At 47.0% G+C, this 16,786-nt stretch overlaps 1 protein-coding gene across 50 annotated transcripts in view; it reads right to left on the bottom strand.

Annotated features, from left to right (window-relative positions):
• The window catches only part of SEC31B (SEC31 homolog B, COPII component), a 33,507-nt gene that overhangs the window by 10,294 nt on the left and 6,427 nt on the right, over window positions 1–16,786 (bottom strand). For 31 of the 50 annotated variants that reach the window (XR_015155197.1, XR_015155193.1, XR_015155204.1 and 28 more), the window contains 16 exons: window positions 13,060–13,255; window positions 12,759–12,854; window positions 11,632–11,775; window positions 11,150–11,292; window positions 10,196–10,295; window positions 9,916–10,077; window positions 9,233–9,367; window positions 6,057–6,287; window positions 5,004–5,078; window positions 4,643–4,741; window positions 3,106–3,205; window positions 2,431–2,609; window positions 2,039–2,165; window positions 1,533–1,678; window positions 678–851; window positions 36–197 (listed from right to left, as the gene is read on the bottom strand). Coding sequence is in view for 35 of the 50 variants with exons in the window: in XM_086377306.1 (XP_086233432.1) it covers window positions 36–197; window positions 678–851; window positions 1,533–1,678; window positions 2,039–2,165; window positions 2,431–2,609; window positions 3,106–3,205; window positions 4,643–4,741; window positions 5,004–5,078; window positions 6,057–6,287; window positions 9,233–9,367; window positions 9,916–10,077; window positions 10,196–10,295; window positions 11,150–11,292; window positions 11,632–11,775; window positions 12,759–12,854; window positions 13,060–13,255 (2,269 nt within the window). In the remaining 15 variants the exon portion in view is untranslated. The remainder of the gene's footprint in view (window positions 1–35; window positions 198–677; window positions 852–1,532; window positions 1,679–2,038; window positions 2,166–2,430; window positions 2,610–3,105; window positions 3,206–4,642; window positions 4,742–5,003; window positions 5,079–6,056; window positions 6,288–9,232; window positions 9,368–9,915; window positions 10,078–10,195; window positions 10,296–11,149; window positions 11,293–11,631; window positions 11,776–12,758; window positions 12,855–13,059; window positions 13,256–16,786) is intronic. The other 19 variants (XR_015155195.1, XR_015155194.1, XM_086377283.1 and 16 more) reach the window with 7 other exon arrangements.

Genomic DNA, 16,786 nt, shown 5'->3' on the forward strand with positions numbered 1-16,786 from the left:
GGTATTTTTGAATGACTGAATAAGCAGGGTCTTACCTGGTGAGAAGACTGGAATTTCAGTCTGGGAGAGGATGTCTCTTGAGAGTAGGGGGTAGCTCCCACGACAACCCGGGGAAAAGGGAAAGGGGGAGACTGTTGGCCCAAGACACCAGAACCCTGGGCGTGAAAAAGTCGATCTCTCAGCTGCTGAACTGGTAGCTATAAAAGTTACAATAATGAAAAACTGTGTTAAGTAAAATTAAAACAAGCAAACATCCTCTCTTATAAGCCTAGCCCCACATAGCTTTCAAACCTCAGCTGACCCTCCACATTTTGCCATCTCAGAGAACTCAAAAGATCTCTAACCCCTGCCAAACTTACATCTGCTTTACTAGTTATTTCTCTTTGAAGGTCCAACTCAGCTGTTTTAAACCACTGAGAAGCCTTCTTCAGCTTCTCCAAACAAAGCCAGCCCCTTGCCTGTGAAGTCCCACAACGCTTAGTATAAGCTTCTGTTATGGCAGGATAAATTATTGACATCTGGTTTTCCTCCAAGAGACTGTGAACTTCCTGAAGGACTAGGTCTTATTTATCCTGGGAGCTTTAGCATTTAGCATAGTGCCCATAACACAGAAGTGCTCAGCTAGTGTTAAGATGACTGAAAGAAATGGTTTGCTCTCTCCACATGCTCCCACTTACCTGAGCACAGTCACTGGGTAGGTAGCTCATGGCAGTGGCCAGGCTGCCCTGGGCTGCCAGGAGGTTGGCATACTGAGTGATTCTGTAGGTTGTGGCAGGGCCTGGGCTCACCCCATCAGGACCCCGCAGTAGCTCCAAGCTCCTGTTAAGGACCATCACTTTCTCCATCAGGTCCTGGAGGGACAAAGAAAAGGGCAGTCAGTCCTCATCAACCCACACCCTGCTCTCTTAGTTCAGGCAGCTCAACCAAGAACTTCCCTGCTACGGATACCAGGTGATGATACATGATATGTAAGAGACATAACAGCCAGAGAAGGGCCACTTGGCTTCACTTCCCAAGCTGTTTGGGTCTTACACTCTTGTACATTTCTGCCTCTTCATTTTGGATTCTTTATCTTTTATGCTAATACATCTCAATTTCAGATTCTGTTATCCTTTTATTTCATGTGTGACTTTGTCTCCCCGTGACTGTGATCACCATCTTCTCTGGGCACCCACAGAGTATCTGGTACAACTTAGATTCATAGGACTTTTCATAGACGCTAATAAAAGGCCCAAACTCAGTATTATTCAAATATAGAGTAAACTTATATACCCAAACCTGAAGTGGGAAAAAATTACGAAGTTAATATCCAAGCGGCTGCTACTCAATCTCCCTTGATTGAGAAGGAGGGAAGATGACAGCTTATCCATGGAAAAGGTCCCAGACTTTGAGGGCCCTTCCCTCTTCCCTAAAACTCCTGATTCTATCCTGGATACCTAGAAGACCCGCCTCTGATGTCCCTGCAACCTCCACTGCTAGCCTCTCCTGAAGGCCTGGTATGGAGGGACCAGGGCCCTGAAGTGAAGGGGTACCTGTAAAGCCATGGGGGATGAAGCCGGCTGGCATTTTGCCCAGCACTCCACCAGCCGCTCCACACTCCCTGAGCACACATAACAGAGTCTGGCTTCAGAGGTGAGTGCCCAGCCACTCTCCTGCTCCATACGAGTTCCCAGCCTGTCTGCAGAGAGATAGAAGCTTCTTAAAATGGCACAGCTTCCCTGTCCTTCTCCTCCTTCTCCTGTTTGAAAATAGGTGGGGGACCATGAGCTATGGGACAAGTAGCCACAGTGGCTTTAAGACAACACCAAGGCTAATCCTGCTCTGCAGTGAAGGGCAAAGCTCTTGCACTGAGATTTGACAAGAAAAATTAAAAGAGGACAATTAATGCCTTCCACAGAAAGTAGAGATGCACTCTAGTCCCTGACAACATGGCTTGGCTTCCCAGAGTTCAGGCTGTGCCTCTGTCTCCTCCCTCAGTGTGTCCACTGACTCCATGCTAGAGTCACACCACTCCACCTTGGAGCCAAGGGCCACCTACCACAGAGCTCGGGGAATTTCTCTGGCTCTGAGTATGTCAGCAGCAAGGCCAGAGCCTCTCTCCAGTTCTTCAGGCTACAGGCATGCACCATGTCTTTCCAATTCTTCTGTATAATGCAGGTTAGCAGCTGTAATGGGCAGTGAGGGAAGGAGGCCATCAGCTGCTCATGCAGCATAGGCAGCAGGAGTCATACACAGGGATGTGCTGAGACAAGCCTCTCCTAAGTAGCCTTCCTATTTGACCACTGACTAGGGGCTCGGGGTAAGGTAAGGGTGGTTGAAGTAGGAGGAGAGAGAGGCAGATCCTCTAAATGCCAGTCCCGTAGTGCGGACAGCCACTTGACAAAGTCCAAATAATCCCCTCCTCCTCCTCTCTGCATGGTGGGCAGTTACCGGGGCGATTCCGGTTTTCTTCTTGGCCAAGTAGCGCTCCTGTGCTTGCTTCAGCAGATCTGAGCCTCCAGCCTGGGCCAGGATGATGGCATCAGCAAAGCGCTCTTCCTTCAGACACAGCTCTACGGCAGGGCCCAGTTCTCCAAGCAGGAGAGCCCGGCTCAGGAGTCCCTCCGTGTCTGCAGGCAGAGCATCCCCTCTGCATCAGCCTGCCCTCAGACCGGTACTTTCTGTCCCCACCTCCTATACCCTGCCTCCCTGAGTCTCCCTCACCCCAAACTCCCAAGATTCATTCCTTCACAACAAAATGCAGGGAGGTGTCCAGGGGTGCCCAGGTCCAGTGGTAAATCTCTAAGGACAGAACCCAAGACAAGGGAGGGACTCATGGCAGCATCACAGGTGTACCGTGTGTTTGCTCAACAAGAAGAGGGTCACAGTTCTTTAAGCAGAAAGACAGAAGGATGAAGAATACCTTGGTAGAAGGCCTTCCATATGAAGGATCCATCCATGAAAATCTTTAGCCAGAGAGAGCTCTGACTGGTACAGGACCACCCAGCATTTGCAATCATGAAGGGAAGCAGGAAGCCGGGGACAAGAAGGCAGCGTCCAGGTCTCGAGAATTCTGAGCCCACCTATCCCCACACAGAGGGTTCCTCTCCCTCAGGGTCAGGGTACCTTCTGTGATGGGGATCTCCCACAGAGTCATGTTTTGAGGGATCAGCTCATCAAAGAAGTCTGAGGAGGCCGAGGCTTCCCAGGTGGTATGTTTGGAGGTCTGTACAAAGAAGGACAAAAGTGGCTACTTGGGAAATGAGCCTAGAAGACAGAGAGCTGGCTTAGTCGCTCTCTCTGGGAGTGCTATTAAGAGTTGTCCCTTCAATAGAAATAAAAGAAAAAATAAACAAATGGGATGTAATCAAACTTGCAAGCTTTTGCACAGCAAAGAAAAACAAAAGACAATAAACAGAATAGAAGAAAATATTCACAAATGATGTGACTGACAAGGGCTTAATTTCAAAATATACAAAACAGCTCATATAATTCAACAACAACAAAAAACAACCCAACTGAAAAATGGACAGACAACTTAAACAGATATTTTTCCAAAGAAGACTTACAAATGGTCAACAGGCACATGAAAAGATGCTCGATTATTGAGAGATGCAAATCAAAACTACAGTGAGATATTACTTTACACTAATCAGAATGGCCATCATTAAAACGTCTACAAATAAATGCTGGAGAGGGTGTGGAGAAAAGGGAACCCTCCTACACTGTTGGTGGGAATGTAAGCTGGTGTAGCCAAAACAGTATGGAGGTTCCTTAAGAAACTAGAGTTTCCATATGATCCAGGAATCCCTCTCCTGAGCATATATATGGACAAAACTATAATTCAAAAAGATACATGCATCACTATGTTCACAGCAGCACTATTCACAATAGCCAAGACAGGAAACAACCTAAATGTTCACTGACAGGTAGATGGATAAAGAAGAAGTGATACACACACAACGGAGTACTACTCAGCCATAAAAAAATGAAACAATGCCATTTGCAGCAAGATGAAGAAAGACAAATACCATATGATATCATCTATATGTGAAATCTACATTATGACACAGATGAACTTCTCTATGAAACAGAAACAGACTCATGGACATAGAGAACAGATTTGTGGTTGCCAAGGGGGAGGGAGGTGAGGAAGGGATGGAGTGGGAGTGTGGGATTAGCAGATTCGAACTAATGTACATAGAATGGATAAACAAGGTGCTACTGTACAGCATGGGGAATTATATGCAGTATCTTGTGATAAACTATAATCGAAAAGAATATAAAAAAGAATGTGTATATATATATATATACATACACATAACTAAATCACTTTGTAGTACAGCAGAAATTAACACAACACTGTAAATCAACTATATTTCAATTAAAAAAAAAAGAAGAGTTGGCTCTTAATGGGTAAAGCTAAAAGAATAACCAGGTAAAGTTTGGGAAGTGCTATACTTCATGGTTAAAAGAGCTCCACTCCTAGCTCCAAACCTTGTGGGTTCTGTGTCTCTCCCTGGTTCTAAATGAGTGAGTTTGAAAACTTCCACAGAAGTTGAGCACTTATTGAAAGCAAAGTGAAGGGCTAGGAAGGGGAAGATTCCTTAAGGGCAGGTTTTCTATGCTACCCTAGATGGGGCTGGCTGGGCTCCTTCCATACCTGTATGGAGAAGGCCTGTTGTCTGTTACTGTTGAGGTCATCTCCCTTGGACTGAGGGCTCTCACCCAGCCTCAAATCACTTCTCAACCATGTGGCCACCTGCAGGGAGAAACATATGAATACCACTCTTTCCAACACGAGATCAAATGAATATTAAGCTTTTCTTCCCACCTTCATACTCCACCAACTGGACTTACTGAGATCTTTGTACTATTTTCCTGGGAATCAGAATAACTCCAGGAGGTAAAATCCTCATATATGCATTATTGAAGCCCAGGAAGAGGTATTCTGAGATGGTTTCCACCGGCAGGATTCTCTTTTTCTACAACAAACATGTATTTCTGACGTGAAGGCAGCTTACCTTCTTCTGAAGTTCATCTTTACTGTATCCTAATAGCTTCAGGAACTTCATCCTGGCGTCCTTCTCTAAAGTCACCTAAAAGCCGCAGAACACAGAAGTGTCCATTATATGAATGTGAATGACTCTCTCCTGCACCAGCTGGACGGGGTGCTAGTGTACCCTCAAATGTAGCTCTACCAGAAGTGCCCCCTGAGGCCAACACCATCTCTCCACTCTTTTCCGCAGGCTTGATTCCTGTGGGATTATGGGTAGATGTGTTAACAAATCCTTTCTCCCTTCTGCATGAGAACTGGACCTTCAAATTGACTTCCTAGATCTATTACGCTGGTACCCTGATGAGAGTAAAATGTCAGCTATGTTTCTGCTTGTGACCGATAAATTGCCTCTGGACTGGAACTATGTAAACTATTAATAATTGACGTGGACACCATGCTATGGGCTTCCCTGAGAGCAAGGACTCTTGACTAAACAAATCCCTTGCAGGAACCCTAGAAGTTATGCTTCTGGAGTTCATAAAAGAGATATTGGCCCTTGTGGGCCTGAGGCTTCTAAGCCAGGGCAGCTAACACACCAGCTTGATGTATATCTCATCTCCTTGCACCTGAGCTGTCTTCTGAGGAGCTGAAGGGGAGAACCCTAAGCTGCTGCATGGACTGCAACAAGGGCTCCCGCAGAAGAGAACCACTTGATGCAGTCTTGTGAATCTAAATGGCTAGGTGAGAAGACTCCTTCCAGCTGATCTTCTTCCCTTTCTACTGCCCCATGGCATGGCACTGGAAAAGCCTTCACCTTGGCTCTGGTAAAGTACCCAGGACATCAGCAATAGTAGAAAAAAAGGCCAATGTCACTTGTATTCCTCAGTTCCCCTAGCTACAGAGAGTCTCTGAGCCTCTGGTAAAATGCAGATTTTGTTCCCAGGATGGGTGCTGTATAGGAAAAAACCCAACAGGGTTAAGGCCTCTGTAATCTGGGCCAGAGGGTGGTTGTTGACAGAGGCTGAGGTATCTGGCTTTGGGGAGACACTTCTGAGCAGCCAGCCTTCAGGCTTCCTACCTTCAGAAACTGCCAGAGCATCTTTTCACTTTGCAGTGATGCTTGGTGGATCTTGTTCTGACAGTAATTCAGGAGATTTCCTGATCCGAGGGCCTCCTGCAGCTCAGCTGACTGTGCCAGGAGTTCAGGTTCTGTGGTGACCTGACTGATAAAGACTAGGCGGAGGCAAGGCTGTGGCACCTGATGGACAGGGGTGCTGGGGAGGCCAAAGGTCACCAGCTTGCCCCCAAACTGATAAAGAAAAACAAGAAGGGTAGGGCAAAAATTAACACTAAGTCAGGATTACAGGGGAGGCTATCTATTGGTCAACCCTAAAAGATAGGAAAGCAGTTAAAAAAAAAAAAAAACTCCTGGGGGTGGAAAGAATCAGGAATTGAGTAGTGAATGTGCCCACATCCCAAAACCACCCCTGCACTTTCAGCACCATTAACTTAAAAAGTACAGTCCATGGTACTCATCCTTTTCTCACCTGTTCTGGTACCATCATTCTCCTAGAGTTATATGATAGTTATCACTATCCCAGGTAGGGGGCTTCCCTGGTGGCTCAGATGGTAAAGCATCTGCCTGCAATGTGGGAGACCCGGGTTCGATCCCTGGGTTGGGAAGGTCCCCTGGAGAAGGAAATGGCAACCCACTCCAGTACTCTTGCCTGGAAAATCCCATGGACGGAAGAGCCTGGTAGAATACAGTCTACGGGGTCGCAAAGAATTGGACACGACTGATAGTTATCACTATCCCAGGTAACTCTGGACTAAACTCCTTGTCATTATCACAGTCTTTTTACCCACTGTAGCTGAGCAACAATAAAATCTTCCCCCTTCTTGTTCAGTGTCTCCCATGCCCTGTGCTAGCATTTTCCTCCTTCATCCCAAGCCCTAGACTACCACCTTTTTCCTACGGCCATCCAGGAGCTTGTACTGGTTTCACAAGGCCACAGGAGAGAGTTTAAGCTCCTCTGCCTATAATGCACAAAATCTTTCAAAATCAGGACCAGACCTGCCTCTCTAGCACCGTTCTCTCTGTTCATTCATGTGATCATTCTGTGCCCAGTACATTCCTGCCTCTATGCCTTCATCCACCACAACACTCCCACCTGAGCATCCTTCTCACCAAATTAGGTACTTTATTATTATATAAAGCACCTGGCCCAAAAGCAGAGCCCAGTCAAGCTCCTTTACTCCAGCAGTTCTTCCCCTTGGCTGCACATTAAAACCACCTGGGGAGTTATCCAAGGTCACCAGGCTATACCCCAGACAAAAAAAAATCAGAAGCTCTGGAGGTGGTACCCAGGCACTGGTAACTTTTTTAAAGTTCTTCAGTTTATTCCAATTGTGGTCATGTTAGACAACTACTACTCTACTCCCCAACCATTCACTACTCTCCCTCTTTAATGAGTGTTTTCAGCCAGAATTCTTCTCGTGACTCTTATAGCACAAAATCTACACTACAGGTCAGTGCTAAACACAGCCATCTTAACTTCTGATTTGTATAATACTCAATTGTTCTACAAAGTGCTTATATGTATTCTTTTTTGAATGTTGGATGGCATGGACTGTTTGCTAACCTCTGTTCTCCTAGGGCAGGAGACGTGGGGGGTATCAAATTCTCTACCCTCTTCCTCCTGTTCTTCCTAAGGAGAGATTTCCATTTCTCCTTGGCCCTAGTCCCTAGCTGAGTCTCAGTGGACCACAGACAGAGGGACTGAGGGTTAAGAGGTGATGTTGGTGGGAGACATGCAGGAAAATCCTTCCCTCTGCTGTCCCCCACTGGGAGAGGGGTTGGGTTTGGAATGTGAGAACAGTACATAAACAACGTTTAGGGTAGTGTCCCTCATCCCCCATATATTGTCACGCTGCTAATTTAACTTCTATGCAGAGTACATCATTTGAAATGCTGGGCTGGATGAATCACAAATTGGAATCAAGATTCCTGAGAGAAATATCAACAGCTTCAGAAATGCAGATACCACTCTAATGACAGAAAGTGAAGAGGAACTAAAGAGCCTCTTGATGAGAGTAAAGGAAGAGAGTGCCAAAGCTGACTTAAAATGCAACACTCAAAAAACTAAGCTCATGGCATCTGGTTCCATCACATCATGGCAAAGAAAAGGGGAAAAAAGTGGAAGCAGTGACAGATTTTATTTCTTGGGCTCTAAAATCACTGTGGATGGTGACTGCAGCCACAAAATTAAAAGACCCTTGCTTGTTGGAAGGAGACCTATGAAAAACCTAGACAGAGTATTAAAAAGCAGAAACATCATTTTGCCAATAAAAGCCCATATAATCAAAGCTATGGTTTTCCAGTAGTCATGTACAGATGTGAGAAATGGACCATAAAGAAGGCTGAACACTGAAGAATTTATGCTTTCGGATTATGGTACCAGAGAAGACTCTTGAGAGTCCCTTGGACTGCAAGGAGATCAAACCAGTCAATCTTAAAGAAAATCAGCCCTGAATATTAATTGGAAGGACTGATGCCAAAGCTCCAATGCTTTGGCCACCTGATGCAAAGAGCCAACTCATTGGAAAAGACCTTGATGCTGGGAAAGACTGAGGGCAGAAGGAGAAGGCGGTGACAGAGGATGAGATGGTTGGATGGCATCACTGACTCAATGGACATGAATTTGAGCAAACTCCGGGAGATAGTAGAGGACAGAGGAGTGCCTGGCGTGGTACAGTCCATGGGGTTGCAAAGAGTCTGACATGACTTAGCAACTGAACAATAAGAACAACCCCCACCCGCTAACCATCCCTGGAGGTAAATGGGGCTCTGTGTACATTTGGCCTTGAGTCTATAGGGCAATGGCAGTGGGAGGGTCAAAGGTTTTGAGCAGAGGAGAGGAGGAGATTTACATTCTTTCTCCTCTGCTTTCTATTCATTCTGTTCTTGCTTTGTATTATAACCATGCCTGGACTCTCTATCAGTCCAGGTATGCGGGAAAATCAGATGGAAATGGCAGGCAATTCTCCATAAGTGAGAGTTCAAAAGCAACCAATTCTTTTAGACAGGACTGGCACTGCAAGCAGGGTGAACGGGTTGAGAAGGAAGCTTAGCAAATCACTGCTTGAGCAATAAAATGGAACCTGATCTGAGACTCAGGCAGTGAGAATAAACTTCTTATAGAACACAGCTCCATGCTGGGGACACGGTAGGCTATACACACACACCACACTTACAGCAAATGAAACACCTGCTGGCCTCCTCATCCATTTGGGGGGTTTTTTCAGGGGAGGTATCAGTGATGCTTGGGCCACTTGCTCTGGTACCTGCAATGGTGGGAGAGGCTGGCCTTTGCTGAAGGAAGACGAGATCTGGGGACAAAAGGACACCTGCATCACCGGTGTGGGGTGGTGGCTTAGCAGGAACTCTACCTACAAAGTCCATTTTGGGAGGGATCCCTGAGATACCCAGTCTGGCCCACAAAAGTCAGGACTCTCATATTTCAGGGGGCTGGTAGTAGGATGGGATGCCCATGCAGCAGGCTCCTGGAAGGCCAACTATATTCGATGTCTACAGTGAAGTGTGACACAAAATGTATCTATAGGAGATAGGGAGGTAAGTTCATTCTTCAAAATAGTGGGGGTCCCAGCATGGAAGCCCAATTCCCCTGAAATACCACAAGGAACATCCAAGAACAAGAGTCAAGGTAGAGGCCTCCTTTGTATTTGGCAGGAACTGACATCCTTCCAGGAGGATGGACACTGGTGCAAAGGTTCACAAACCCGGGGTTCCCAAACCCAGGGCCCTAGTCTCCCAAGTCTTCAGGAGTCCCCACTTCTCCCCAGGCTTATGTCCTTTGTTCTCCCACTGAACAGAGACAGTCCCTTCCCTCCAGCATTTTCCACCAAGCCCTTCAAACCTTGTCAGCCTGTCTCATCTGCTGGACTTCCCAGCTCCTACCCATCACAGAGTATAAATTGATCCAGCCATCAAAGGAAGCAGCAGAGAACACCAGAGGGTCCCGAGGGCACCATTGCACATCAAAGCACCAGCTGCTCAGCATGGGTAGTTTATACACCACCTATTGTGAGGGAACATAACCAAGAGGGAAACCCTGACTTAGGTAAGGCAGCTAGAGCACAGAGGTGCAGCTGAGACTGCCCTACCACCCCAGCACACCCACAGAAGGGCCAGCCTACCTCACTGCTCCCCAGGTTCCAGCACAAGATCTGGCTGTCCTTGGCACTACTGAGCAGCAGCTCAGCATCAGCCTGACTCCATGACACTGACAGGATCCCCCTGAAAAGGAAAGGGAAGAGGAACTAACATTTGTTGAATGCCTACTACAAGTAGCGTGCCTTATGTATCTTGGGTAAATGTCATCCCCTCAAAATAAGTAGTGTGGCTTCATTTTACAAATGAAGAAAATGAGGCTTGGGAAGAAATTGAGGAACTTGCAGCAGTCATGCAGCCAGAATCCAAGTCAAATTTCAGAGTGTGGGCACGATGTGCTATAACCACTCTGCCACCCACAGGTCCCTGCAGGATGGCCTGCTTCTCTTCCCTGATTGTAGAGTGGGTGGAAATTCTGAATCAGCATGAATCAGGGAAGCAAGCATTCCTATGGGTGCTTTTAGCCCAGGAGGGTAGTGAGGACCTAACTCTCCGAAGTCCCCAAGGAGTTACAAAGGCATGATCCTTGAGTTAGAAAGAACAGACTATGGGGCTGCTGCTTCTGCTGTAGGCCCAAGAGCTAGAGCTTCAGAGGCAGGCCTGTTCACAGGAAAAACAGGAGCCAATGTTCTTTTATTGAGAAGTCTTGGAGGAGGCAACCTAATTACCTAAGAAATGAGCATGTCCTCAGATCAGAGACTGGGGGCTCTCCCAGAGGAACTAAACATTGGCTCCAATATTTCTCATGACCCTACCCCCACTCGTATGTCTGGAGGTTACATGGAATCTCAGGCTCTTTTCTATAACCTCAGGGTCTACAGGAACTCCTCTTGATTGGAGGTGGGGCTAGAACTGCTTAACTGTGTGTTCACCAGGACGGCTCTGAAGCCGGGGAGAACGTCTGCTAGCCAAAGTGAGGCACGTATTGCCCTCTACCCAGGTCAGCTATGCCCTGCCCTCCACCAAGGATGACATGCTACCTGCTGTGACTCTCCAGCACCTTTAGGGGTGAGGAGGCAAAGCGCAAGTCCCACAGCTGAATTACTGGAAGACGATCATCTTCTGAACAAAGCACCAACTGGGTGGCGATGTCTGGGTGCCAGGCCAGGCCTGAGCAGTGCATCTGTGAACAAAGCAGATCCCAATGGGCAATAGAACCTGACTCTTCTTTTTATGAACCCTTTTTGTCTAGCTGAAATGGGACCTCTCTGAGGGTTTTGTGTCTTTGTGTTTTGTGTCTTTCTTATGTAATTGGGAACACCACAGCCATTGGGGAACAAGTGATGACCGTAAGCAAGGAGCTTCTCTGAGCTTTCACTCTCAATAGGAAATCTACCACAGGGCTGAATCCACACGTGTAACAGCTGAAAGCAGAACCCTGGCCTGGGGAAGAGCAGCTCCAACGCTAGGCCTGAGAGAGACAGCAGAGCGCGAGCCTATATTCTGCCTGTATTTAACTCACCCGGTTGCTGTGATCACTGACTTTGATGATAGGCTCATTCTTCCTGAGATCCCACACGACTGCCTTGCCGCTGGGGTGAGCAGAAGACAGAATGTGTTGAACTTGACGGTTCCAAGAGAGAGCCTTGATATCTTCCAGGGGCTGCTAAGGCAGAATGGGGCAGGGAGTGGGATGAGGACAACCTGTCACCCCTGGACCAAGAGACAGCTGGTCTGCCACTGATCCCAACCACCCACAGAAAAGCCAAGAGTAGACGTGGGGCTACCCAAACCATGCCAGTCTCAGGAAGCTGGAAGGGAAGTTTTCCAGAGAGGATCCTTTAGAAAGTGATGTAGAAGCTGAAAGAAGGACAGGTGCACCTGGGTTTTACTCCTATCCCAAGATGCTCCTGAGAGGACAGAGTCAAGATTTTAAAAAGAGCTTTCTCAACTATGACAAGAGAAAAAGGGAGAGGAGAAAGGTGAGGGTAGGAAGGAGGGAAATATAGACACCCAAGACCCCCAGGGAGAATGAGGCAGACAGAAAAGCCATTGATACTTTAGGGCACAAAATGCTATCAAATTCATACTGAACTTACCTCACGATACTGTATGCATAAGACAGAAAAGCCAGAAAGAAAAAGATGGGGGCCCAGTTACAGACTGACAAGACATGTACACTCAGACACAGAGATACAGGAGACCCCCAGCTACATGGGGGAACAAGACACAGGGACAAAGCTGACCTCTCCACAAAAGGACAAGGGTGTATCTGGGTGTCCTACTCTTGCCCCTGGTTGGCTAAACCCAGGGCCCGGCCTTGCTTAAATCATACTATGATAAACAGTACAGTCACCCCTTCTCTCGGTGTCTTTTACTCCCCTCACTCTTCTTGCCTTCCAGAAACTTCTAGGACAATCAATGACCACAAGCCACTTCCACCCCTACCCCTATTCCCCAACCTCCCACCAGTCCCCACCCACCTCCATCCCTCTATTATCTGGCTGGTAGGCAACATGTTAGTCTGTGGAGCTTTACTGCTCTCCAGTGGTGAGACTGAAATCTGTGCGCTGGCTGCCTCCAGAATTTAATTCTCTCTGGGAAAATCAGCTGCACACTTTTAAGCAGCAGCACCAGGAGCCTCCTCACCTGTGACTTGGATCCTGGGGTCATTGGCACACTCAGGTTATTCAAATCCCAAATGAAGATTTCAGAATCATTGGCCCCTGAGGCCAGGAGGTTGCCCTGTATGAAGGAATATGCCTTTGGAGACATACCATCCCAGGAAGAGATGAGAGCAGAAAAAGGGGAAAGAGACCCACATTTGGGTTCAAAGCCACCCCCGTAACAACCTGGGAAGGCTCAGAGTTACAGACCAGAGGTCACAAGTGCTTCCCTTCAGATCTGTTGCTCCGTGCCTCGCAGGTCTGATCTACTGAGATGCTAGTACCTGGAAAGGATTAAAGTCAAGGGCTCTGACAGCCCCAGAGTGCTTCTGTCTCTGGGCAATCACAGGCTCCTTTCCCGAAGACAAGACGTGGGTCACATTGTACAGAGTAAGCATGCCATTGTCCCCGCCGCCTGCAATGACCCCGGAGGCTTCCAGAAGCCCACTGCCAAAGCTCCCCCAGATCAGCTTGTGAAACCTACAAAGAGGAAGAACTTGCATCAGCGACAACTCAGGTCCACATCAGTCAGTAGAGAACGGGCATCTTTGTCAGCCTCTGCCATTATGCAGGCATCCCCAACTTTAGGGCCTGCCTGTCTCCCTCATTTCCCAGATGCAGAACTGAAGTCTCCTCTGCCTGGCCCTGCCCTTTGGCTGAAAAAAAATACTTCAAATAGATTACTTCACTTAATCCTCCCAACTCAAATAACAATACTTATTGATAAGTTCCTATGTACTAGGCACTGCTTTAAGTGCTTTACATGTATTAGCTGATCAACAATCCCATGAGGTATTTACCTTATTTTCAATTGAGGAAAATGAGGCACAGAGAAGTTACAAAACTCCTGTTATACAGCTAGTAATTTTACTCCTATTTGATGGGGAAACAGTGGAAACAGTGTCAGACTATTTTTGGGGGCTCCAAAATCACTGCAGATGGTGACTGCAGCCATAAAATTAAAAGACGCTTACTCCTTGGAAGGAAAGTTATGACTAACCTAGATAGCATATTCAAAAGCAGAGACATTACTTTGCCAACAAAAGTCCGTCTAGTCAAGGCTATAGTTTTTCCAGTAGTCATGTATGGATGTGAGAGCTGGACTGTGAAGAAAGCTGAGCGCTGAAGAATTGATGCTCTTGAACTGTGGTGTTGGAGAAGACTCTTGAGAGTCCATTGAACTGCAAGGATATCCAACCAGTCCATCCTAAAGGAGATCAGTCCTGGGTGTTCTTTGGAAGGAATGATGCTCAGGCTGAAACTCCAGTACTTTGGCCACCACATGCGAAGAGCTGACTCATTGGAAAAGACTCTGATGCTGGGAGGGATTGGGGGCAGGAGAAGGGGATGACAGAGGATGAGATGGCTGGATGGCATCACCAATTCGATGGATGTGAGTTTGAGTAAACTCCGGGAGTTGGTGATGGACAGGGAGGCCTGGCATGCTGCAGTTCATGGGGTCGCAAAGAGTCGGACACAACTGAGCGACTGAACTGAACTGACAGCTAGGAAGGAGAAGGCAATGGCAACCCACTCCAGTACTCTTGCCTGGCAAATCCCATGGATGGAGGAGCCTGGTAGGCTTCAGTCCATGGGGTCGCTAGGAGCCGGATACGACTGAGCGACTTCACTTTCACTTTTCACTTTCATGCATTGGAGAAGGAAATGGCAACCCACACTCCAGTGTTCTTGCCTGGAGAATCCCAGGGACAAAGGAGCCTGGTGGGCTGCCATCTCTGGGGTCGTATAGAGTCAGACAGGACTGAAGCGACTTAGCAGCAGCAGCAGCAGCAACAGCAACAGCTAGGAAGTGACAGACTCAAGGTTCAAAGTCAGACCCATCTTATGCCAAAGCCTGAGCTCTTAACCATCATAAAATATGGTCTTCTACTGAGAGGAAGATCCGAACTCTTCTACACCTGAATAGAAGCAGGTTCCCTAGGCCAACAGTTGCTGTCCCCTCTTAAATAGGAAGTGAGAAAAGATCTATAGACCTGCCCTTCCCATGCCATGCTCATGTGACTAGTCTACTGGAGCTGCCATATGTATTCTGTGGGCCAGCCTTAGAGAAACAGAGGCATGAAGAATAAATGCACTGTTTGGGAAACACTTTTCTGGCTTTCTGAGCATCTTGCATTCTGGCACACTAGAAAGAGATGGACCCTGGGCTTCCTGGTCAAGAATAGGGTCCCCTGAAAAGCCCCTAGGGAAGGGATGTGAAACCCCCAATGCCTCACAGGTCGTCTTCCCTCCATTTCACAGCTGTTAGCCAAGGATATTTCCACACCCCTTCTGAGAAGGCAGATTTCACACTGAATGATGTCATGTAAGATCCCTAACTGAAATTAAATGTTTCCACACTCTGGGAACAGTCAGCAAAGAAAGTAAATGGGGAAACCAGGCAAGAACCTGTCTAGCCAGTCCTTAGATCAGAGCCAACCTCTCAGAAGTGAAGAGCTGAACACTAATTCAGACAAGGCCAGCATCTGAACAGAAACAGCACAGCTGAACAAACAGTGGGTCTAAAACTACTGTCAGAAAGGCTGCTTTCTAAAGTTACGCTGATGTTACCATGGCAGAAGAATGGTTCCATGCTGGCTCCAGAGGATGCCATGTCATCCAGGGGCTAGAGCTCAGCACGGGCAGAGAACAAGACAGCAGATTACCCAGAGAAGCCTGACATAGTCCACACAAGAAGCAGAGGAAGGTGCACCCAGAGAAACTCACATGGGAATGCAGCAACCTCAGTATGGTCATAGCACATGACATACGAATCAGAGTAAAAGGTACCCAAGACCTCAAAGGAGTCACCACAGGGTTAAAGAAGAGGACCCAGTTACTTTAGAGTGGCTGAACTGCAGAATACAGGGTGTGACAAAATCATTATCCTTTGTGTAGGCATGTAGAAAGTACATTCCTATTGTTAACACTTCAATGAGAGTGGAACTGGAGCCTGAATGGCTGTGATAGACAACACCTGGGAGTAGGGAACACCTGGGAGAGTCTGGCAAAGAAGACTTAGTCGTGTGTGTGTGTGTATGTACAAAGAGAGCACACAGCATGTGAGCAAATGTGATGTCTGTTAGTGTTAAAACATTAACAACTGATGAGTCTAAGTGAAGGTATGTGGGCTTAGTCACTCAGTCATGTCTGACTCTTTGCAACCCATGGACTGTAGCCTGCTAGGTTCCTCTGTCCATGGGATTTCCCAGGCAAGAAGACTGGAGTGGGTTGCCATTTCCTTCTCCAGGGGATATTCCTGACCCAGGGATCAAACCTGTGTTTCCTGAGTCTCTTGCATTGCAGGTGGATTCTTTACCATTGAGCCATCAGGGAAGCCTTTATCATTGTAATATTCTGCAACTTTTCTATGTTTGAATATCTTGAAAACAAAAAGTTATAAAACAAACAAAAAAGATGACCTGAAAATAGGAACTAAAAGATTTAAGGAGAGGTATAGGGAGAAGAGTTTGTATAGGAAAGTGGGAACTTTGAAAACATGAAAATACAGGTGGAATTCTTTGCTAGAGTTTCCCAGGATAATGATGGCAGTGATGGAGACTGTACAGCATCACAGAATGAGAGGAGGCACCTGAAGAAAATACAGCTTCCTTGATTCCCTCCCAGGCCACCTGAAGCAGAATGTCCAGAGTCAGGTCCTTAGAATCTACATTGTTAACAAGCGCCCCCCGTGATGCTAACAAGTTGCCAAGGTTGAGATCCATCAGGCTGCATACCAGCCTAGAACAACAGGAAGTAGCTGAATTCATAAAGAACGAACTAGCCTATTGGGGTAATGAACTCATGGCTACACTTTTGGTAAAAAGGAAAAGACAAGGCTGGAGAGACTTGTGAGATCAGATTATCATACCGGCTAAGCTCATCAGAGGCCAAGCTTCAGCTGCCGTATGATTAGGAATACATGCTATATAATTTCTTGTCCCCATGATTTCTGTACTTCTGTATTTTGGATTTTTATTTTATTTGCTTAGTAACACTCCTTATGAAAAA

Source organism: Bos grunniens, chromosome 26 (assembly GCF_055505025.1).
Source record: "Bos grunniens cultivar Pamir isolate PY7600 chromosome 26, Bosgru_T2T1.0, whole genome shotgun sequence".
Taxonomy (NCBI): domain Eukaryota; kingdom Metazoa; phylum Chordata; class Mammalia; order Artiodactyla; family Bovidae; genus Bos; species Bos grunniens.